Below are 22,796 nucleotides of genomic sequence, written 5' to 3'. Positions count from 1 at the left end.
GAAATGAAAATATTTCTTCATTTAAAATTTGTTTTCGGTTTAATTCAGGACAATTTCATGTTTTGTTGGATATAGTACAACCTTTTATTCAAAAGCAGTATATTGTTTAAAGCCATCGTCTGTTGTTTGTCACGATTCATGTACTGCGGAAAGTGTGATTTCAGCAGCGTCCAATAACCGAAATGGCCTCTGTTAATGTAATGTGTCAAAATATGCTCGGATCTCGTTAAATTTTCTCAGGAAACGAGTTAAATACAGTGTAAAGATTGTTAAGGCAAAACTCTAACATCTACAGTCGTATTCCCAATCGGTGGATTTATATATATTATTTATTTATTAGTTAATTTAATGAGTTAGCGGATGCAGAAAAAGTTGGGCAAATATTCAAAGAAAATTTCAAAACAGGTCCTTTGCATCGTCCTTGTGCTGTCTCGGCTCCTATAATAATAATAATAATAATAATAATAATAATAATATTCGCATTGTTAATAAACTTACGTTTTCTTATAAAAAAATGTTTTTTTTTACTATATAACGTTTTCCTAACGCGTCTTTAAAATTCACGCGGCCTTCTAATGCTCTTCAGCGGCTCAAATAATACTCTCAACAATTAGTTAAAATAATATAAATTTCCTTTGTGCTTGTAAAATTAGTTTTATCTCTGCATTCCGTGCTCTATGTGACTTAGTTGATAGTCCTATTTCTGAGGTTTAAGTATAACTGTATTTTATTTGGTCCTAGGAAAAAATTAATTGAGTCAATAATAACAAAAATAATTTACTTTTTCTACTCCACGCTTTAAAATACCCAACGTGCCTAAAGTGTCACTTTGAAACATCACCTTTGTTACCCACAGTCGCGAGCCACTGCCATTTCCGGAAATTTAGTCGCAGGTGTTGAAGCGATCGGACGCTTTCAGTAGATTTTAGTTGCCAGTTCTGATGGCACGTCCCTTAGTAATGTATTAGTGTTGTTTTACAAAAATGTACCTATTAATTAATGGCCGCTGATTTGTAAGCCTAATCCAAAATGAAATAAATAATAAAACGGGTACACTGGTGGGTAGATAAAGTATAATAAGTAATTATTTATGTTCTCCCACGAAAACGGAACAAATTATAAAAATAACTTCAAGGGTTAAAATTCAAAAAAAATTTATAACTTAAAGCATTCGCCTGTGGCTTATATTTTTTCTGATAAATAGGTAAAGTCTGTTCATAGATATAAGAAAGTGACTAACTGATACGAATTAAGGAAAGACCCGGACAAGCTGTAAGAATGAAATATGGCCGAACAGGTCCGACTTTGCTTATAATTTAATTATTTGGGGTTTTGTTAGAAAAGATACTAAACAATATTTATTTATTTATGTATGTATTTATGTTTAAATCTAAAATAAAATTACAAATTATTTTTATTACCTACTTAAATTACTTAAAATTACTCACATAATATATCAGTATCACTATCGCTATCATCGCCTGTTCTAATTGTTATTTGTTCTATATTATTTGCAATATGGACATACGATTGTTCTGCCTTTTCTATATGTTTCACAGAATTTGCCCAACTTTGTGGAGGGATGTTAAAAACTTCGGTTTCTATAAGTTTGAGGATATTGGAGTTAACACGGGGAAAAACATTGTTACGACAAATGGCAGATTTCAGTTGGTGCCAAACATGTTCAATGGGATTAAATATACAGTGGTAAGGTGACAGCCTTAAAACTGTATGCCCTAGATTTTTTGCATAATTATCACAGACGTATTCCTTTTGTAGGTTCAAGCTTTGTAGAACCTCAATTAATTGCTTTTTGGTATAATCTTCGTGAAAATAAATGTCGTTATTATACATATAGTTTTGGATTGTTGCTTTTGTGTCGCATGAGGAAGGGGTTTTAGTCAACTGTCTACTGTGATAACTTGCAGTGTTCATTACAATTACGCTATTAGGAGGAATGTTTGGAACTAGTTTGTTTTTAAACCAACTTTCAAATAAATCAGCGGTGGTGTCTTCATGGTAATCCACGGAAGAACCTTTAATATTTTTCGCAGACAGAGAAAGTCCATTTGAAATCCAACCATCTTTAGAGCCAGCATGCAAAATAGTTATTCTTTTACATCTTTTTGATGGCGCGTTTGTTTTACACTTATCAGTTGTGTCAACTCAACCCTTTTCCGGGGTATTATAAGTGTCGAACCAGGTTTCATCCAAGTAAATAATTGGCATTTGTTGTTCTCTGTAAATCTTAATTTTTTCTAGATATTCATTAAAACATGCCTTTGTCAATTTTTTTAAATCTTAAACCCAAGTGTTGAATACACTTCCATAAGGTAGTTCTGCCACATTTAATATCGGTTTCATCTTTTTCGAGCCTCCTAATGTAGGCACGCTTTGTTACTCGTATAACTGGTAAATTTTACCCCGTATTATATCTTGATCACTTTCATCTACACTCAAGAAAATGTCGGCATCGCTTCTTTTTTTCCTCACTGAAATGGGATTATTCACAATTTATTAATTCGCACACGATTCAACACACGCTGTATTACACACGAAATAAGAATGATTACTAATAAACTTAAACTAAGTAGTATACCAAACCAAAGAATATTAAACACAGGTAGGTATAAAATTATTTTCTATTACTGAAAACTTTAGGTAATAATTTTGTTGCATTGTATATATTTTAATGACCACCCTTGGATAATCCTATTCAAAAGCAATTGGTCACTTTCTTTTATCTATGAACAGACCATACCTTAGTGAGCAAAACAGGGATGCCTCAGAACTAGATAACGTTCATTATATTAAATATTGTATCAATTTAATGCTGGACTGATCCAAACACTCCGAAAATATTTATAGCCGGGCAGCATAAAAATAGTTAGTAAAATAACCAACAATTTTTTTTTCTTCGGTTATACTTAAACCTCGCGAAATAATTCTAAATCGCTTGTCTGAATATTAAGATACGAAATTCCCCTTCTAAATGTAGCAGAACGAGAGACTGTCTGGAAATGCAGATATTTGGAAGTTAGAGGTTACAGTTTTCGCAGTCGGGTCACGACTTTCTGCTCCACGTGACCGGTTCACATGAATAATGCCTTCCGGTATTTACGATATAAATCATTCAGGTCCTGTTGCCCTTTTTACCTGCTGCTTGTTGACGGCTGAGAGGTTTAGCAAGCAAGTCTAGCAGTTTAAACGGCACTGGCATAATATTAGTTTTTTATGTCACACGCTTTCAGGAGAAACCCAAACACCCAAAACCATATTGCTATCAGCTAATGTAGGAGTCGTAAATACTGTAATATTTCGCACAAACGGAAATAATCTTCCGCATAAAACCTAAATTTCATACACTAACATAACATTCTCTACATACTTTTTCGTTTTTTTTTCCTAAACTGAAAGCTGTCGAATTGAAGATCTCTCAGCGGCCATGTTGGTTGTTGAACGCCGCTAGATCTTATCCGTTCAAAGTGAGATTTGAAATGACTGTGCATGTGCATTTTAGATGGATGTTTTCGTTTTTTTTTTTCTAAAGATGATTGAAACTAAACATTAGTTTACGAGAAAAATTTAGATTTTTGGATGAAAATGAGATTTAGCATTATATGTCGACTTTCAAAACTCCAACATTGAACGTAATACAGAATCAAGAAACAGCATGCGGTTCTAATACAAATTTGGCAGCAAACAGGCGGTAAACAGCAATTGGCACTCCCCGCGCAGCTTAACGTACGTGTAATATTAACTGATAATAAGTTTGCCCTAACCGAAAAATGGGGCAGAGTAATCTTCGGCGATGCTAATGCTGAATAGGAAACTGGCTCCCAAGGGTCTTAAGCTTTAAGTCTCCGGTTATAACGTCGACGACGACCAGCGTTTTAAGCCGATTATACTAAATATTAGATACAATTTGTACAGGATTAGGCTGGAGCGCCATTACACCGACACTAACCTTCTATAGTTGTCTCTGAGATCATTTCCGTGACCGGAAACTGACCTAATAATAACTAGTGATTGTGTATCGAAAAGAACAATATTTTATTTGAGTTTTACAATTACTCATCTGATTTTAATAATTTTTTGCTCTTTTTGTTCACTGGTGGGTGCATTTCCAAACATTTAAGTCTGAGAATATCGTATAAGTAGCGATTGAAATTGGTGATTGTAACGACCAAATGTCAAAACAGTTAAACAGTGTGTCCGCGGAGCTAGATTATAGCTTCGTTAATCGAGTGGAATGCGAAAATAGGAGCTGGCAAATGTTGCTTTTAAAATAAATTAAGTTTTGCGAACGTTTATGCAAGAAATGGCAAAGGCCTCTAGCAATTTTGTTTCACTGATGTGACATTGATAATTGGCAATAGTGCGTTAGAATCTTCTCCGCAAGATAGCAAAACAAAAAAGTGTGAACACTTTATTAACCTTTCATGCAACAAGAAAGATTTCTAGAGTTAGTTATTGTGTTATCTAACTTATAACACATGTAAATTCAATAGTGTTCTGTTTAAAAAAAAAAGGACAGATTTTTTGATATCCATCACAACTTCGCAACAGGGTCAATTCCCTGATTGATAGGCGCATGCGCGGTCATCATATCGAAAGCCGTCCGAGGAACATCATTTTACATACGTACGTCACAACGTGTGCTATTTTGCATAAATGGATAAACTTCTTCAGTCACTCTTTTATTGAGCACTCCTTCAGCTGCCAGTTGCACAATATTGTTAACATAAAGAATATACATATTCTCTTAGTTAATAAAGCATCTGCAAGCATTTGAAAGTACATTAACTTCAAACGAAACACATCACAAAAAGTCGATAAGGTACAACCACATGGCTAAATATACTTAATTGTGTCGTCAAAAAGGATAAACTCCTCCTCCAACTAACCAATACTATCCAAACTTTAGTCATAAAAATGACTATTGACGTCGTCGCCTTAAAATTATGGTAAATTACACCAAGCTTGTCAAGTAGCGATGGAGAATATGTATTTATCAAGCCACTCGACTACAGAAATGCAACAACCCAAACTCAAATATCAAACACGATTTGCAGTGAGTGACGGCCGCAATGACTTGTCATTGCGTGTTTGATGACTTTCATTTGTGTTAAAAGGAAAATTTGCGGTTTTTATCACACATGTAAAAACAAATACCTTCTAGCACAGATTATGTACATCGGTACATCAACGGTACATATTGCTATCAGCTGATGTAGGGGTTGTAAATACTGTAATATTTCACGCAAACGGAAATAATCTTCAGCATAAAACCTAAATCTCATACACTAACATAACATTCTCTACATACTTTTTCGTTTTTTTTTTTCCTAAACTGAGAGCTGTCGAATTGAAGATCTGTCAGCGGCCATGTTGGTTGTTGAACGCCGCTAGATTTTATCGGTTGAAATCGATATTTTTCTAAGGATGATTGAAAGCTAAACATTACACTAGTTCTTGGATGAAAATGAGATTTAGCATTATATGTCGACTTTCGTTTGAACATTGAACGTAATACAAAATCAAGAAACAGCATGCGGTTCTAATACAAATGTGGCAGTAAACAGGCGGTAAACAGCAATTGGCGCTCGCCGCACAGCTTGACGTACGTGTAACATTAACCGATAATAAGTTTGCCCTAACTCAAGTATCAAACAAGATTTGCAGTGAGTGACGGCCGCAATGAGTTGTCATTGCATGTTTGATGACTTTCATTTGTGTTAAAAGGAAAATTTGCGGTTTTTATCACACATGTAAAAACAAATACCTTCTAGCACAGATTACGTACATCGGTACAACATCAACGGTACAAACCATATTGCTATCAGCTAATGTAGGGGTCGTAAATACTGTAATATTTCACGCAAACGGAAATAATCTTCAGCATAAAACCTAAATCTCATACACTAACATAACATTCTCTACATACTTTTTCGTTTTTTTTTTTCCTAAACTGAGAGCTGTCGAATTGAAGATCTGTCAGCGGCCATGTTGGTTGTTGAACGCCGCTAGATTTTATCGGTTGAAATCGATTTTTTTCTAAGGATGATTGAAAGCTAAACATTACACTAGTTCTTGGATGAAAATGAGATTTAGCATTATATGTCGACTTTCGTTTGAACATTGAACGTAATACAAAATCAAGAAACAGCATGCGGTTCTAATACAAATGTGGCAGTAAACAGGCGGTAAACAGCAATTGGCGCTCGCCGCACAGCTTGACGTACGTGTAACATTAACCGATAATAAGTTTGCCCTAACTCAAGTATCAAACAAGATTTGCAGTGAGTGACGGCCGCAATGAGTTGTCATTGCATGTTTGATGACTTTCATTTGTGTTAAAAGGAAAATTTGCGGTTTTTATCACACATGTAAAAACAAATACCTTCTAGCACAGATTACGTACATCGGTACAACATCAACGGTACAAACCATATTGCTATCAGCTAATGTAGGGGTCGTAAATACTGTAATATTTCACGCAAACGGAAATAATCTTCCGCATAAAACCTAAATCTCATACACTAACATAACATTCTCTACATACTTTTTCCTTTTTTTTTTCCTAAACTGAAAGCTGTCGGATTGAAGAGCTGTCAGCGGCCATGTTGGTTGTTGAACGCCGCTAGATCTTATCGGTTGAAAGTGAGATTTGAAATGACTGTGCATGTGCATTTTAGATGGATGTTTTGGATTTTTTTCTAAGGATGATTAAAAGCTAAACCTTACACTAGTTCTTGGATGAAAATGAGATTTAGCATTATATGTCGACTTTCGTTTGAACATTGAACGTAATACAAAATCATGAAACAGCATGCGGTTCTAATACAAATGTGGCAGTAAAAAGGCGGTAAACAACAATTGGCGCTCGCCGCACAGCTTGACGTACGTGTAATATTAACCGATAATAAGTTTGCCCTAACTCAAGTATCAAACACGATTTGCAGTGAGTGACGGCCGCAATGACTTGTCATTGCATGTTTGATGACTTTCATTTGTTTTAAAAGGAAAATTTGCGGCTTTTACCACACATGTAAAAACAAATACCTACTAGCACAGATTACGTACATCGGTACAACATCAACGGTACAAAGCATACAAACGCCGATAATACAGGAACTCATGAAGGAACTATGAAAACAATTTTGGGGAGGTTTATTCACCATACGCATGAGATTTTAAATCTCGTTTCTTAACCAATTCAACAATCAACATGGCCGCTCACACATCATCAATAAGTTTAGATGCTACATATTTACGGCAGTATTTACTCAAAATATGCCTAAATCTCGTTAAATATTCTCGGAAAACGAGTTCAGTGTGCGGAAATTGCTGCAGAGAAAAAGAAAATGGCGCAAGGTGCAGGTTAGTGGGTGAAATGTAGAGGCGTACGAGGAAAATCTTTCCCTTCTTTACGAAAATATGAATGACGGCTGCGGCACATCAGTTTTTACAATGGTAAGGCCACTATAGTACCTAATGCTATATAAAACAAAAAGAAAATAAAAACAACATTTATCTCTCATGCCATGATTCACATTTATTGTAAACCTGGCTTTGGAACATCAAGTGCATCTATTTATACTTATTATCTGGTACTAAATAAAATTTAATTGGAGGGCTTATAAAGTGGCAAAGCAGACAACTTCGCAGCTGCAGTTCAGCACTTCCACCAAATGGTCGATAAATCACTATCAATTTTAGTTTGTTTATTAACGAGTCAGGAAGTTGGATTCGAGAAACTTTTCAAATTTCTGCTTTCCCCACCTCGGCATGTGACAGAGATCTTCGATATTCCCAAACTTACCCCTCAACTGCCTAAAAGCGCAAATTTACTATTTACTTCTCCTTTGCAGCGGAACTCTTACCTATAAAGTAATATTTGTTCCGCCGTTTTCGCCCCAACAGAATGGAGTCTTTCCAACTCCTGCACATTTCCCAAGTTTAAAATTGAAAGGACCCGTTTTGAATGCACTGTAAATGGACTATCCTTGCTAAATTAAAAAAAAATATACAAAAATTTCAATACACAGAAAGCATTGTTTTCAGCTTTCCTTGTAAAGTATATAGACTTGGCTTGATACCAATTGTGTTATAGGTAATATACATTTCAAGAAGGTATCCTTAGTTTGATAGAAAAGAATTATTCTTATATCCATCCATAACACTTATTTATTTACTTCTCCTTATTGCCCCGAGAAATTCCGTAAAGCAACAATTTGTGAATAGAACAACATTTAACCTACGATACACGACAGCAAAATACACGAACTGGCAGCTGTATTAACTTGGGAGGAAAAAATTAAAATAGTTTTAATTTTGATATTCTTAGAAATTTTAGATACATATACACTGGGAACAAAAAATATAGGTCACTCAAGAAATTTTAAATAATTTGTAAAAATTTTTTTATCACAGAATCGTCGGTCTAGTAGACAGTGAATTATTTGATTTCCTACAAATGCTGATGGAGATATTTGTTATTTATCAGTTACTGTCAGCGTGGTTTCCAATTTTTATGAAATAACGTTAAGTTCGACCTAATTAAAAATTGTAGCGTTAGATACTTTCCAGTACAATATTCATTTATCTCTATAAAACTTATGATTGGTGTATTGATCTAAGGTATATATTTAACTGATCATAATGCCTTCAGATCCTATCGTTGTGGCTAGAATTGTAGCAATAATACAAGATGGTCAAGGAAAACGGGAAACTGCAAAAATGGTTAGTAGGAGCTGCGTTGTACAATGTTACGAGTACACTGGCTTGATCTCTAAAAGATCAGGATCTGATCAAAGAAGGATCACCAACCAAAGAGACGATCGATTTTTGGTGTCCGCAAGTTTGCGGAATAGGACAGCTTCAAATGAACTTTAAGAGATTAGAAATGTTAATGTTAGCGAATGTACTGTTAGAAGAAGGCATCGTGCTAACGGATTGTCTTGCCGAAGGGTGGCTACTGAGATTGGCTTAGACTGGAATAATTATGAATTATGCACGATAATGACCTCAGACCGCCAGAACTGTCAGTCAATATCTGAATGAGGCGGTCCGCTTGGCCAGCACTCAGTTCAGATGTGAATCCCATCGAATATGTATGGGATGAGATGGAACGACGTATTCGAAGACATACACCATCGCCAAGTGCCCAAGAACTGAGAGAGTTGCTAATGTAGGAATGGAACAACATCGATCAGACAGTAATCGGTAATTTAATTCAAAGCATGCCTCGAGGAGGGAATACAAGTTATTAATTTTCAGATTTTCTCAATAGCGTTAATTATTACTCGTTTCTTTAGTTTATAATAGACATTTTTTGTTTTCCGGCAAAATCGTGAAAACAAACATAATTAAATGTTAAATTCAGTTAACCAAATGCAATAGGATAGATAATTTTTCACCTACCAGATCGACGATTCGGTGATAAACTTTTTTTTTTAAGTTGTAACTTCTTAAGTGACCTAAATTTTTTGGCCACTGGTGTAGTAATTTGTTTACCATTTTATTTTAGAAATATTTCATATTTATTTTTAAATATGATGTATGTTGAACATCGCTATTGAACTTGATAAATTTGAAAAATTTGGATAACAGATTAATCCCAAAAATTATTTTTTCATGGCGGACAGATAATAGTATATTAAGCAACAAGTGTGGTAAACGGCATTTGACTTAACAAGTTTACCAAACCTGATGCATACTATACTTCTTCAAAGACCGTTAGTTTTTGGGTACATTTTTGCGGAAATGTCCGCAGTGGCTCGGATCAGTGGGAAAGAACCTGGCGTAGGCAAATCACACTTTCCGCACGCTAGACTGTTGTACAATTAGATATTTTACATCAGGGAGAAGAAAAAAGAATAATGTTTACCTATTACCTTTGACCTCAATTTTTGAGGTTTGAGGGAAATGGAACCAGTATCTTAGGTCAATTGGATCTACTGCAGAGACTGATAACTCAAAGTACATTTATTATGCCTTAGCAAAATTAAAGGACTCCCTATAAAATGTTTCATTGTTTGCAGTTGTAAAGGTGGTGGTTAGTGGGAAAGTTGCAAGTATATCGCTGCAGTTCTCCGAAAGTGTGTTCGGTAGGTTCAAAGAATGTCATTTTTTCATTTTCATAATTTTCAAGAAAAGCTATTATTAAGATAATTGTTATTTAAAGTCTCTTGAGTGACATTCATCAACAGAGCAATTTGTATTGTGTTTACATTTGGAACTAGTAAGCTTTGCCCTTAATACAATAGAATGATACAAAACCCTTAGATTAACTGTTTGCAGAATAGAATTGTAAAATCGCCAGTTGCCTTACCTTTTTTAAAAAAATGCAAAATAAAAAAAAAATATGCTCGAACTATTCAAAATATAAAAATGGCGGTGTTCGACAGCTCTTTTTAAGAGTAGAAAATTTTTCTCATAAAAGAAAATTTACGTACCCAAAAAACCATAAATGGTATTTAAAATTACTATGTTACTGCCCAGAAAAGGATTAATTTACCTTTTTTGTTTCTTTTTCGGATCTACCATTCTTTTCGCGAGTTTTGTGCCAACCATAAATGAGACATTTGACTTCTTAACAACTGCAGGATTACATCCGCTGCAGTTAACATCCCTATTAGCGATCCTTAAACTCTGCCTCCTACCTACTGTGTTATCAGGCACCTGCCTGATATTATTTACACCGTCGCTTTTCTCTAATTCTTTAACCGACTCTTCCCCAGTTGAGTCATTCAAAACGTTCAATTGATTAAAAGTGTTGTTACTGCTATTGCTTTTTGCCTTTATGGATAATCGTAGGCTACGTCTACAAGATGTGACTTCATGATCGACCTCTATGGAAGAAATAGGTAGAACCCTGGTGTCGATCTGCTTGTGTCGTTTCGGCACCTTTGGCATTTTAAATGGTTCCTTAATTTTTGGTTCTGCATTTTCAGGACTATAACTCTACAATTAGAAAATTAGTTAAGGAAAATTGAACACAGCCATTGCTGACCAAAATTCTACATATTTTATTTTTAAGGGGACTGCTTGACGCGGGAACTCTTTTACTAGACATCTGGGCGAATTCAGTTTTTACCAATTTGGTAACTTCATTCTGGATTTTGTCCCATGACATGCTACAATTGCAAATTATTCTGACAAATTATTTACATTAATAATTCGACATACCTGGGTGTGCTATATTTATTTTTGGCATCTTGAATTTGAACATTATGCCTTTGGAAAGTTTTCTTCACCACAGTTTCTAGATGATCCATAAGCGAGGCCTCAATTTTAGTCATATATTTTCTTATTACTGGACTCAAAACTTGCTGAGTCAGCTCGCTACTAACGGTTGAGCTGTTATCAGTAGAGAGTGAGCTGCTTTGGGCCCTTTCCTGACATTCATTAATAAGGGGCATGGATAACAGAGTGATATTTTTCCTTGCTGAGTGTGTTTGCGGAGGCCTTTTCAATGGAGTTCTGCAAGTTTGTAGCAACCCTCTTTTATATTTGGTTATGATCTGGTTTACCTCAGGATTGATTTTAATTTTTTTCACCCGTTGGGCAAAGTCCAATGTTTGCAGAGTCTCAGCTATGTCATCTGAATTGGGACTAACACAAGCTATTAAAGATACAAAATTTTCAGTGTTCAAAGAGCCTACAACAAAATTATGTAATAATTTTATTCTTTTTATTTTTAGATATTTTATACCTTGCAATATACTGGTGATAATTGATAGTCTGTAAGGTATAAAGCTAGACTTGGCTGACAAAGCAGAAATGACTTGCCCTATCGAGAGCAACCCTTTGTTTATGTTAACACCCTCCTGGAATGTACTCCCTTGACTGCCTGTCTTTTTAACACACTCTGAACCTGCTAAATCCACCAGATTCAATTTGCCAGATACATCTCCATCCCTAATATCACAAAAATTAATGATTTTTCTGACACAACTAAAAACGCCATACCTGTAATGAATGGTAAATATGGCATGAGATCTGGAGCTATTCATGTTTTGTTTTGTTTCACCTGTGTGTCTGTTCTTGTTGCCCACTTGCAACAACTCTTTAGCCATCGCCGAGTTTTTGACACTTTTTACACTAAGGCCCTGCACAACAAATCCTAAAATACAATCACATTATAAAATGTAAAATCTAATCTATATCTCCCACCAGATATATTCAAAGCATTTTTATTTGCAACATTCAGCAAATCAAAGACTTTTTCATTATATATTTCAACAAATGAGCAATAAGCATCTATGTTAGCCTTACTGTCTTCAAAGAGGTGGTCCAAGGAACGCGGTATTATTCCCACATCATCCTTAGCTGTTAACTGCAAAACTAAGGGTATCAAATATATTATATATTATATGTGCTGAAAAGCTTACCGTTGCGTCAGTTCCCATTGTATAAGTTTTACCGGAGCCCGTCTGACCATAGGCAAACACCGTACAGTTAAATCCTGACTTAACATGATCCACTAGGGGCCTAACAGTTTTTCTGAACACTTGTTCCTGGTCGGTACCTTCCGAAAAAATTTGATCGAAAAAAAAAGTTTGTGCCCGATCTGGTACAGCCAACACCTTAAGTTATAAATTGGGGTTTGTTTGGAATATTGAACTTTATGCATTGGACTAGACTTACAGGAGGTTCTTTGCTGACAATTTGCAAACAAGAAGAGGTCGCACTATCCCGAACAAGAATTGGTCTAATTCGAACCGAAACACTAACGCATTCTTTTTTTACGTCCATTTTTAAATAACATAAAGGCAAAACATTTGGTTTTAAAAAAGCTTTTGAACGAAGAGTCCGTTATAATTTTAAATGTTCCACTTTTCGCTCAGATACCAAGCGTTGGTGATAACACTGCCAACCACAGGGCATAGACAAATATTATATTGGTAATAGATATGAAGCTAAATCTTGGAGTCAAAATATTCCTATTAGTCTTTACTTTTTACATGGGAAAAGTTCAGTACCGCTGTTGTAACGGCTTCTTAAATATAAAATATTCTTTACTTTTAAAATATCTCCCTTGTAAGTAAGCCATCCTTCCAGATCATAATGTACAATTCCGGGAAAATGGCCGATTGATCCTAGCAGTATCGGCCAATAGAAGCAAAGGAAGAAGAACCTCAGTTTTCACAATTCTTTGGAAATCCATATGGAAATAAAAATTTATTGGCGACTTGTTCAATTAAATTTGATCAAGAAGTTACAGATATTTCTACAAATAAAAACACATCGGCCCAATTAGGAAATACATTATTTATCAAAGTTGACTACAACTAAAGCACATATTTTAAACACAAATTACTTGCTAGCTTCAAGTGCGCACACCTTACTGGGGGTGACACTATTGAACAATCTGTCTTTTATCATTTGCGCCATTAATCCATGAATAATCTCTATTGTTGTTTTGCAACTATCCTTGGATGCTTTCAGAAGCTTGTCCTCATTGCGTTTTTCGTTAGGGTCTGCACCTCCCATTATAAATCCACCACGGCCGATGGCAGTCTCAGATTGCTCCAGTTTTTCAGATAAATCAAAAATTTGACCAGTAGTATAATCTGCATTTGTTAGTAAGCTTGATGAGCTCAAAGTGTTAACCCAATATTTGTTCCAAAGGGAGTCTAAAAGTCTCCTATCCAGAGCAGATTTAAAATAAGAAACCTCCAGAGAATAATACTGCTTACAATGCACACCAAAATCCTCAATCTTATTTAATGGTATAGTCTGATACTCTGAAGGTTCTTCATTTGCAGGTTTATAACCTTTGGGGTATGTTCTAAAAGCACCCAAACAAACTTTTCCAGCAGAAATTGTTCGCACAGGATCAATTACTATGGCTACAAATGGCTCTTGGAAATTTTGATTCAGCATTTGTGTACTAACGTCTATTCCAGATAACCAGCATCCATAGCCTGGATGACTATGGTACCACCCTATAGCGTTCTCTTGCCTTCCGACAAGTTTTGCGGCTTCAATATATGAACTCATATACTCATAAGCTTGCGCCTGAGCATTGACCCTAGTTTCAGTTCCCTCTACAGGCAATGCAAAGGAATCCATAACAAACATGGTATTCCCATCTACTTTTCCTAAGATGAGTCCCATTACTTCTAGTGTGCCACCAGATCTAGCATGCATTACCATTTTTAAAAGTGCCAACGCTGATATCTTAATGTTTTTGAAGAAATGGGGATCCTTATCCCAAGGTTTAGCTGTCAAAATATCTTGCTGCTGTTTTTTATCGTATTTATAGATCTCATCTACAGAATTTACAACTTCTACATTGTTTGTCAGTTCCCAAGTTTTTTGAGCAATTTGTGACTGGGTATCACCTGAAGATGTTCCGGGCTTGGACATTTTTAAAAATATTACAATATTCCAAACAATACACAAATTACCCTCTGTGCACAGATAAACTCCAAGACATCACATTTTTCTTTCAATTCAAGTATGCGTTTCACAAAAAAAGTGTTGGGCACGACTGCTAGGATCATTCGCCCATTGCCGACTTCCGTCGAGGATCTTCGCTTTTGGTAATGGACCAACACGTACAAAGAAGACATATAACCAATATTTGCTCAACTAGCAAAAAAAAAACCGACACCCCCCGCTTCCGCCGCGAACCATCCGGGCCCATCCGGCCTCTAACCGGCGTGAACGGGGAAAAACGAAGGGATTGGCGACGATTATCACTTTACAACGTTCACAAAACACTGAAAACACTAAATCCACGCAGTGGAGACCGATTTCAAAATTTTTGGACGATTACAACGGATTCTGTAGGGAACGAACGGAGGTTAAACCGCCGCGTGCAATGTTCCACCACAGAATTTTTCTTTCAATTCAATTCAATTATGCGTTTCACAAAAAAATGTTGGGCTCGACTGCTAGGATCATTCGCCCATTGCCGACTTCCGTCGAGGATTTTCGCTTCTGGTCAATGACCACCACGTACAAAGAAGAAAAATAACCAATAATTTGCTCAGCTAGCAAAAAATGATTCTGACCGATACCAAAAAAATCGGTTTCCCCCCGCTTTCACCGCGGACCATCCGGGCCCATCCGGCCTCCATACCGTCGTGAACAGGGAATAACGACGGGGCCGACGACGATTATCACTTTAAAACATGCACTGAACACTAAAAACACTAAGTCCACACAGTGGAAACCGATATCAAACTTTTGAGGACGAATACAAGGGATTCTGTCGGGAGTAAACGGAGGTTAAACCGCCGCGTGCAATGCTCCACCACAGAATCCACATTTTTCTTTAATATGCTTTTCTTTCCAAAAACGTATATTTACAAGGGGCATACGCCCATTACAGACCCAGTCAGGCACAGTGAATATTAACTTTCTTTTTCTTTTTTCGCTTCAATTTGTATTAAAACTGACTGTCGCTGGTACAGTGAGAAACTGGAACACACGTTTACTTAAAAAAAAAAAAACGCAATTACTAGAACTAAATTAAGTTGGACTTCAGATGTTATTCGCCGATTGATCTTGGTACATTTAGCTAATAGACATGAAAAAGAAGGATTTTGAAATAGTAAACAAAAGTAGAATTTGGATTCTGTGGTGGAGCATTGCACAGGACGGTTTAACCTCCGTTCGCTCCCGACAGAATCCCTTACTTTTGTCCTCAAAAGTTTGATAACGGTTTCCACTGTGTGGATTTACTGTTTTTAGTGTTCAGTGCATGTTTTAAAGTGATAATCGTCGTCGGCCCCGTCGTTTTTCCCCGTTCACGCCGGTATGGAGGCCGGATGGGCCCGGATGGTCCGCGGTGGAAGCGGGGGGAAGCCGATTTTTTATTGGTATCGGTCAGAATCTTTTTTTGCTAGCTGAGCAAATTATTGGTTATTTTTCTTCTTTGTACGTGGTGGTCGTTGACCAGAAGCGAAGATCCTCGACGGAAGTCGGCAATGGGCGAATGATCCTAGCAGTCGAGCCCAACATTTTTTTGTGAAACGCATACTTGAACTTGAACTTGAAAAGTAGAATTTAATTAGATATAAAAAAACCACTATTACAATAATGTTAATGTTTATTGTAATTTGAGACACTTAACATAACATTCATTGCTGTTTTTATCTCGTATTAGGTGGTAAATTTAGATTTGTGAAATGGATGCAGAATATGGATCTCGTTTATTGCCACCCGCAAAAGAAACAACCCGAGCTGCTTGTAAAAAATGCGGCTATGCGGGCCATTTGACCTATCAGTGTCGCAACTTTCTAAAAGTAGACCCCAATAAAGAAATCGTATTGGATGTCAGTAGTACTAGCAGCGATTCGGAACTGGGAGACTATTTAACGCCTTTAACAGAACTACGCGAAAAGGAACTCCAAGACAAGTTGAAAAAGCAAAAAAAGAAGAAGTATAAGAAGTCTTCAAAAAGACATAAGAGAAATCAAGCGTCTAGTGCAGATTCTGATGATTCCGAAAGTGCAAATGAGGAGAAGCAGAGAAAAAGATATAAAAAACATAACAAATATGAGAAAAAGTATAAGTCTGAGAAAGAATATAAACACCATGGTGAAGTATGTAAGTCGAGCAAAAAATCTAAAAAGACACATAAAAAAAAATGCCATAAGGATTCTGATTCTCATAGTTCAGACTAAAATGTAGACACTTGATATATGTATTATAAATTACTTCTGAAATGCTGTTACACATTATAAAACTAAATAAATCACAATTCTATATTTTATTTGTCTCAATTCTATTGTCAATTAGAGTATCTTAACCTTTTAGACACTAGATTTATGGCAATATATTTTTTTCTTTTTCCAGCTTCAGTGGCCAATAAACTTTTGGCAGATATAAGGCATCCCGGTCAACATACTTATTTAATTCTAATAATTATTACATTTTCTTGTAAGCATAATAAAATCTTAAATGTCTAAATAAAATACTTAAACATAACCACAATATTAGGCACTACTTTTCACACGGCCAATCCAGCCTTCTGACGGCATTTCTGCATCAAGGCACACAGCATAAATTGCTTTCTTGACAATGTCTTCACCTGTCGAAGAAACACATCCAGATCAATCACACCACATCGAAGTGCTTCTCCCATGTAGTAAATCGCATCTTCTATGGCCGTCTCTTCTGCATACGCGTTCAGCAACCTTCAAAATACACAATTATGCCAGGCGTCCAAATCTCTAAGGAAAAGACTTACTGTTTGTAAAGAGGAGCAGTTGTGGTTACCGCATCATCCACATCTATTGATTCTTGTTCCGCAATTTTTTCTATAGCATTATTCAATTCCTGTTCCTTGTCCCTTAGAAGAGTAACACTTTTTTCCAAATCTTTCTAAAGGACCGGAGCAAAAACAAAACTTAGCATGAGGTATTTTATACCTCACCTCAAAATAGCATGTATTAAAATATTAATGTTGCTTGTTGGAAGATACCTGTATCTTGTAATGGATAAAATCTTTCCTCATTTAAACATATCTAAACTTAGTTTTTTGATGAATATGTGCAGCAAACATATTTACCTGCTCCTTTTCCAATCTACCTAATATACCATCCAGTTTAGTCTGACCCTGCTTCAGTTCCTCTTGTGTTTTCTTCAAGGTTTGCAACTCGGCTTGATTTTGCAAAAACTGGTCTTTCATTTTCCTAAGCAGTTTTTCGTGAATGGCTGTTAACAGTGAATCTCTAATGTAATCCTCTTTTCTTGTGGATAGAGGGGTTACTAGAGGATATCTGTTAGGATGTGAGGGCTCTGGAAACTGAGGATAGCCAGTATAGCCTATAGAATATGGCGGATAACCATCAAAATTTCCACATGTTGGAGTATAAGGAGATGTAGGAGGGTATGATGAGGGTGGGTAACTGCCAGATGGTTGAGGCATGACCCCTAAAAATTACAGATACCTGTTTTGGTAGGCCGTCCATACCACATTCTGATAACTGCAACGAGCATATACTTACTGTTAACTGGATATGGAGGGTTGCCATCTTTGGGCTTAGCAAAAACTGGAGGTTGCTCTCCAAAGGTAACTATCATCACTTGAATCAATCCCAAGAGATCCGAGTGGTCCTGAAACATTCAAAACTTAACAGTCACAACCCATTGGAATGAGCAACATACAGCAACCCAGTCGTGTAAATATGGCAAGTATATTTTTCCATTCTGATCAACAAACATGGAAACCTTAACAGACATGTCGGCAGTTGGCTGCACATAGCAAATGGGCGCATTTTTTGGATGAGTATCTATGAGCCAGATACATATAGGGATATTATAAACACTGCCTTTGTATGTGACAGGAATTGTGCCTGTTAAATTCACCAAGTCCATTGTTGTGCCATCCAGGAAAGCTTAAATAAAAAGCCATTTAACAATGAATTTAGATGCTGAAGGACACCTACTGTAAGAATCTTGTTGTGGTTGTAAACCCTGATAATGTTGAACTGCCTGGGTAATATCGCGATAGGCAGCGTCTGGATTTTGATACTACAACAAAATCTCTTAGATTTTGCATGAGACAATGAATATACAGTACTTGCCTTTGAAAGCCATAGTCTTAAAAGAGAATGGTCAATCATAACTGTTTCTTTAAAGCCTTTCTAATCAGTGAGCTCTCCCAACTTATTGCAAATTAGTCACCGTTTATTTAACAATCTGATTCTTTTATCTTATTCCATGAATAGACAACAGAAGGTTGTCAATCTTTATGTCGGAAAAATAATTCTATAATCTGTGATTAATAGACGCGTTCACCGCTTTCCCGAAAGTTCTGTTGACTAACTTGAAAAGAGTGCTACTTCGAAAACAATTTGCGAAAATAAACACGCATTCGGTGGACTTATTCGGATTACGATACCGGGGGTCCGCAACTTTTACATCAAATGCGCAAATAATGCATAACACAAAGTCAAAGGCTGATTTTGGTCAGTTCTAGGAAAGCATAGTCATCTTTTTATATTTGTCCGGTAAGCAGTAAATCGAATGTAAAACATGATTGTTTGCTCTACGCTCTAGCTAGCTGATGATTATGAGTGACTCATTGCTATAGATAAAACTTCTTTACGTTTTGTGATTTTCGAGAATACTTTGCAAACAAAAACGGGTTCGAAATCTTAATGGTTAGATGGCGCCATCGGCACCCTAAAAACTCCTGCATGAACAGCAATTCCCAAGTCACAGTTTTCGCGGAACAGCTGATTAACCATCTGATTTGTGTTCCCGATGGGAAATGGTTGAAGAGGTTATGCACGTAAAGCGAGATAGTCAGATGCCCGCTGTATACAATCAGAACAAAGACGGGCAGTAGTGTAGAAAATGGCAGCTGAAGGTACAACAAATTTTGACTGTTTAGAGATTAAGACACGTAGTTTAGAACAAACTTTGCTACCCTTAGTAAAACAGGTAACTTAAGATAGTTTGCTTATTACTTTAAGTTTTGTGAGAATTTCGGTTATTTTGGCGGCGTATTTGTCTATAGAATTTTACGTCGGTTTTGGGTGTGCACATTGACGTTTAGAATTTTTCGAATTTAGGGGCAATTTATAGATTAGACGTTGGCTATGGGGTAGTTGGTTTCTTAAAACTGCTATCTTCAATTGGATTTTGTCTGCTGCATCGTTAGAGCGATGTGGCTGTGTTTGGATAAGGTTATGTTTTTGTTTATCGTAGCCACATGTAATTGTTATTACCTTCGCCGTGACGTGTGCTGTTCATATTAGTTGGCAATGGCGATGCTTTACTTGTTTCTTGCAAACAACTCTATTAATGTTTTAGTCGTGTAGCAGGCCTAATTGGTAGGGGTTTATTCGGACCTCTGATCGAGGTGAATAAGTTAAGAACTATTAATTATTTGGGATTATATTTAGTACCTACCACCTTATCTTCCAGGTATTCTCATTTGAAACGCGAAGCATGCACGATTTAGATAGCTGGTTTTAAATAAAATTCAGGACGATAATTTCAATTTATCTTTCAAATACGTTCATAATTCTATAATTTGCGATCAAAGTTGTGAAAACGATACTAGAAAACAGTGCTAACTTTGACATATAGAACATTGAATCTATAATATATATCTATCTATAATAACACCTTCCTCCGCAATCCTCAATATTCTAATCAGTGCCACCAGAATTGACTATATGCATATTCATTAGTACACATAAAGTTGGCCCAAGCAGCGGATTGAAATTTCCAAATGATCGGTTCGTTTAATTAAGCGCCGTTAATCAGACACTCTCGGTTCATTAGCTTCTGTATACAAGCGTTTAGTCGCACAGAGCTCGATAAAGGTCCGGGGTTCGAGACTGAATTGATGACAACAAAAACAGTCGGCGGAGACAGTATGATTAGTTTTTGAGAAGCTTCCTATTACCAATGGCTATATGTTCAGAGTCCCTAAATTTTTAACGATAAAAAATTAGTTTCCAGCACTATTTCTGGAACCATTATTAATAAGTATATATGACTTCACCGGTTCAATAACAATTATTTAATTATTATTAATTATTTGTCTAAACAACACTTTTATGTTTAGGAATCAATTGAATTTTTAAAAATAGGTTTTAGTCTTAACTTTTAGCTTATTATCTGTTGGGCACCAATTCTCAATCTCAATACCCAGCGTCGTGCCCAACCCATTCTACGATTACGTGTTATAGTTATTAGAGCGGAAAGTTTGTTAACAGAGCAAAGTTATGATCACTGCTGCGTGATTTCTAGCGAAATTTAGTTAAGCAGCGAATATTAACAAGTTGAAGCATTAAAATTCTAGTCTAGTTTCCAAGTTAAATATTTAGTTTTGTAATATCATTTTGCAGTACGTTCGGCATTAATTAAATAAATTTATTCAATTTCACACTAATGAAACTGGTCTTAAATAGAAGGAATACTTATTTTTCTTGATGTTTTTTTATTTTTATTAGAATACCATTCTTTCTACTAGCTTGCGTTTGGTCTTTCAATTACAGCTAATAAAAAGGGAGAGTATGTACAAAGGCTGTAAGTTATCTGATTATTCAGGGCATCCCAATAGTGCGTCGGCGGTTGATATCTTGATAACCATTGGCGATCGTAAAAACAATATATAGAAGATAGTTGGATTAGACTTATAGACTAAAATTATTTCCATGTATACTGTTCGATAAATGTCTAAGATAGTAAAGTTATATTTTTTCTTATGGAACCACTAAGCAAGCAATATCAGATGTGCCGTGTATTGTCATTTAACTGAACTTGAACTAGGTAGGATAGTACAAGCCTACGAGAATCTAGGATGTTCTTTTGGGGAAACAGAGTGCCCTATACCGCATCGCCATATGGAGGATAGGAGAACTGGGGTTTTTAGAGCAACCAGTGATCGCGACGAACTGCTCATGGATTTTTACACAGTTTCTACACAACTACCTCAATCAGATACGAGCTGAAGGTAGCTACGGGCCGGCAGATATTGATTTGATCGACGATTTAGAGCTTACGGACTACAGTCTTACTGTGCTTGGTTGGTATTGCTATTAACCAATAGTATTACTACATCTGGATGGTGCCAAGAATTCAGAGTGGAATCGGGTTGTTTTGAGTGATGAGTGACGTTTTTGTGGGGTTACGATGCTCGTAGCAAACGCGCCGAAAGTCCACACAAAGGCAGCAACAATCTCAAACTGTGTACCTCTATGGTTACTATGGAGAACCGACAAGCCAATGGAAAATCTTCTACCGTGACCCACAAGTTCATCAGATTTATCGCATATTGAATATGTATCATTATTCAATAAATTTGTTTGAAAACTTCACCGATTTTTATTGATATTTATGACAATTACTTCTTAAAATACGAATAATAGTATATTATGCAACAAGTGGGGTAAACGGCATTTGAGTCACGAGTTTATTTGGCACGAGCCGAGCTAGCGTTTAATAAACGAGTGACTGAAAATGTTTACCAAGCGTGTTCCGTATTAAGTATACTTTTAGTTAGTTAGTATTTGGGTACATTTTTACCACACAACATGAATAAATTCACTGACGTGACCGTCATATTTGACAAACCCATCCGGTAATATCTCGACAAGAAAATCACGTGGTAAAGTGACACTTCCCGCATGCTAGATCGGTGTATAATTGGGCATTTTAGAAAAGGGAGTAGAAAAAATATATTTGCATTTAAAGTTGCAATTTCCGTCGCAAAATATTCATCAAGGAAGAGAATAGCAACAAGAATACAAGTCAGGTTTATTTTTTTGTGTTATTGGTAAAAAAAAATTCGAAAGGTTTTGTGAAAATAAGTGCAGCTCGAATGATTTTTCCGCATGTGCGACCGGGCGGGATGTTACAAACTCCAAGTGCCCACGTGCAAAGCATACAATTACGCGCCGCCCACTAGACGAAATGACGGATCCCCTAAATCAAGCCCCGGCGCACCGGAATCGCAATTTATTTCCGCGAAGACAAAAGAAGCGCGCCGCCAACTTTGCCTGGCGTAATGCCTTTCGACCGCTTTTATCCGCCCGGCACTTTCATTACATTCCGGAGTCGGGAAGTCCAACAATTTAATTAAATTTTCAAATTAAATTTCGAACGGGATTCTTTGAAATTCCGAGCTCTCGACTTTGACTGAAATACGTCTATATATATGAAGGCGAGAATTGAAATTTAAATAACGTCGTTCGAATCGAAAGTAGGTCAGAGGCGTGATGGTTTCGGGATTATTTACAGGTGGAATGGAGCGAGTTCTACGGAATGCGATACATGGAAGCAGCTGCCGGCTTGCTGTAATCGCGATTGCA

General features: G+C 36.4%; 4 protein-coding genes across 7 annotated transcripts in view; 1 reads left to right on the top strand and 3 right to left on the bottom strand.

The window, feature by feature from the left end:
* Nucleotides 1-7,544: 7,544 nt before the first annotated feature.
* On the bottom strand, nt 7,545-12,903 carry LOC132698104 (kinesin-like protein Nod). Its single transcript, XM_060663970.1, has 10 exons — nt 12,655-12,903; nt 12,399-12,593; nt 12,181-12,343; nt 11,977-12,130; nt 11,720-11,925; nt 11,194-11,665; nt 11,018-11,141; nt 10,523-10,968; nt 7,887-8,012; nt 7,545-7,836 (listed from the first exon to the last, which is right to left on the bottom strand). Exons 1-10 carry the CDS (start codon nt 12,760-12,762, stop codon nt 7,731-7,733), a joined length of 2,100 nt encoding a protein of 699 aa, XP_060519953.1. The 5' UTR covers nt 12,763-12,903; the 3' UTR covers nt 7,545-7,730.
* Nucleotides 12,904-13,263: 360 nt separating this feature from the next.
* LOC132698064 (COP9 signalosome complex subunit 5) lies at nt 13,264-14,474 on the bottom strand. Its single transcript, XM_060663916.1, has one exon. It carries the CDS (start codon nt 14,377-14,379, stop codon nt 13,324-13,326), a length of 1,056 nt encoding a protein of 351 aa, XP_060519899.1. The 5' UTR covers nt 14,380-14,474; the 3' UTR covers nt 13,264-13,323.
* Nucleotides 14,475-16,735: 2,261 nt separating this feature from the next.
* Nucleotides 16,736-18,740, bottom strand: LOC132698699 (tumor susceptibility gene 101 protein). The gene is made up of 7 exons (XM_060664901.1): nt 18,552-18,740; nt 18,414-18,498; nt 18,133-18,362; nt 17,973-18,081; nt 17,534-17,898; nt 17,213-17,346; nt 16,736-17,159 (listed from the first exon to the last, which is right to left on the bottom strand). Exons 1-7 carry the CDS (start codon nt 18,588-18,590, stop codon nt 16,973-16,975), a joined length of 1,149 nt encoding a protein of 382 aa, XP_060520884.1. The 5' UTR covers nt 18,591-18,740; the 3' UTR covers nt 16,736-16,972.
* A 115-nt stretch (nt 18,741-18,855) lies between these two features.
* LOC132698694 (alpha-catulin) overlaps nt 18,856-22,796 on the top strand; it is a 91,386-nt gene continuing 87,445 nt past the window's right edge. For 2 of the 4 annotated variants that reach the window (XM_060664892.1, XM_060664890.1), the window contains exon 1: nt 18,959-19,413. In XM_060664892.1, coding sequence (XP_060520875.1) covers nt 19,327-19,413 — 87 coding nt within the window. In that variant the 5' untranslated portion in view covers nt 18,959-19,326. Of the gene's footprint in view, nt 19,414-22,796 lie in introns of all 4 variants that reach the window. The other 2 variants (XM_060664891.1, XM_060664894.1) reach the window with 2 other exon arrangements.

This window comes from Cylas formicarius, unplaced genomic scaffold (assembly GCF_029955315.1).
Source record: "Cylas formicarius isolate icCylForm1 unplaced genomic scaffold, icCylForm1.1 PGA_scaffold_2__14_contigs__length_35257938, whole genome shotgun sequence".
Classification (NCBI taxonomy): domain Eukaryota; kingdom Metazoa; phylum Arthropoda; class Insecta; order Coleoptera; family Brentidae; genus Cylas; species Cylas formicarius.
This window is presented reverse-complemented; position numbering and strand designations above follow the sequence as displayed.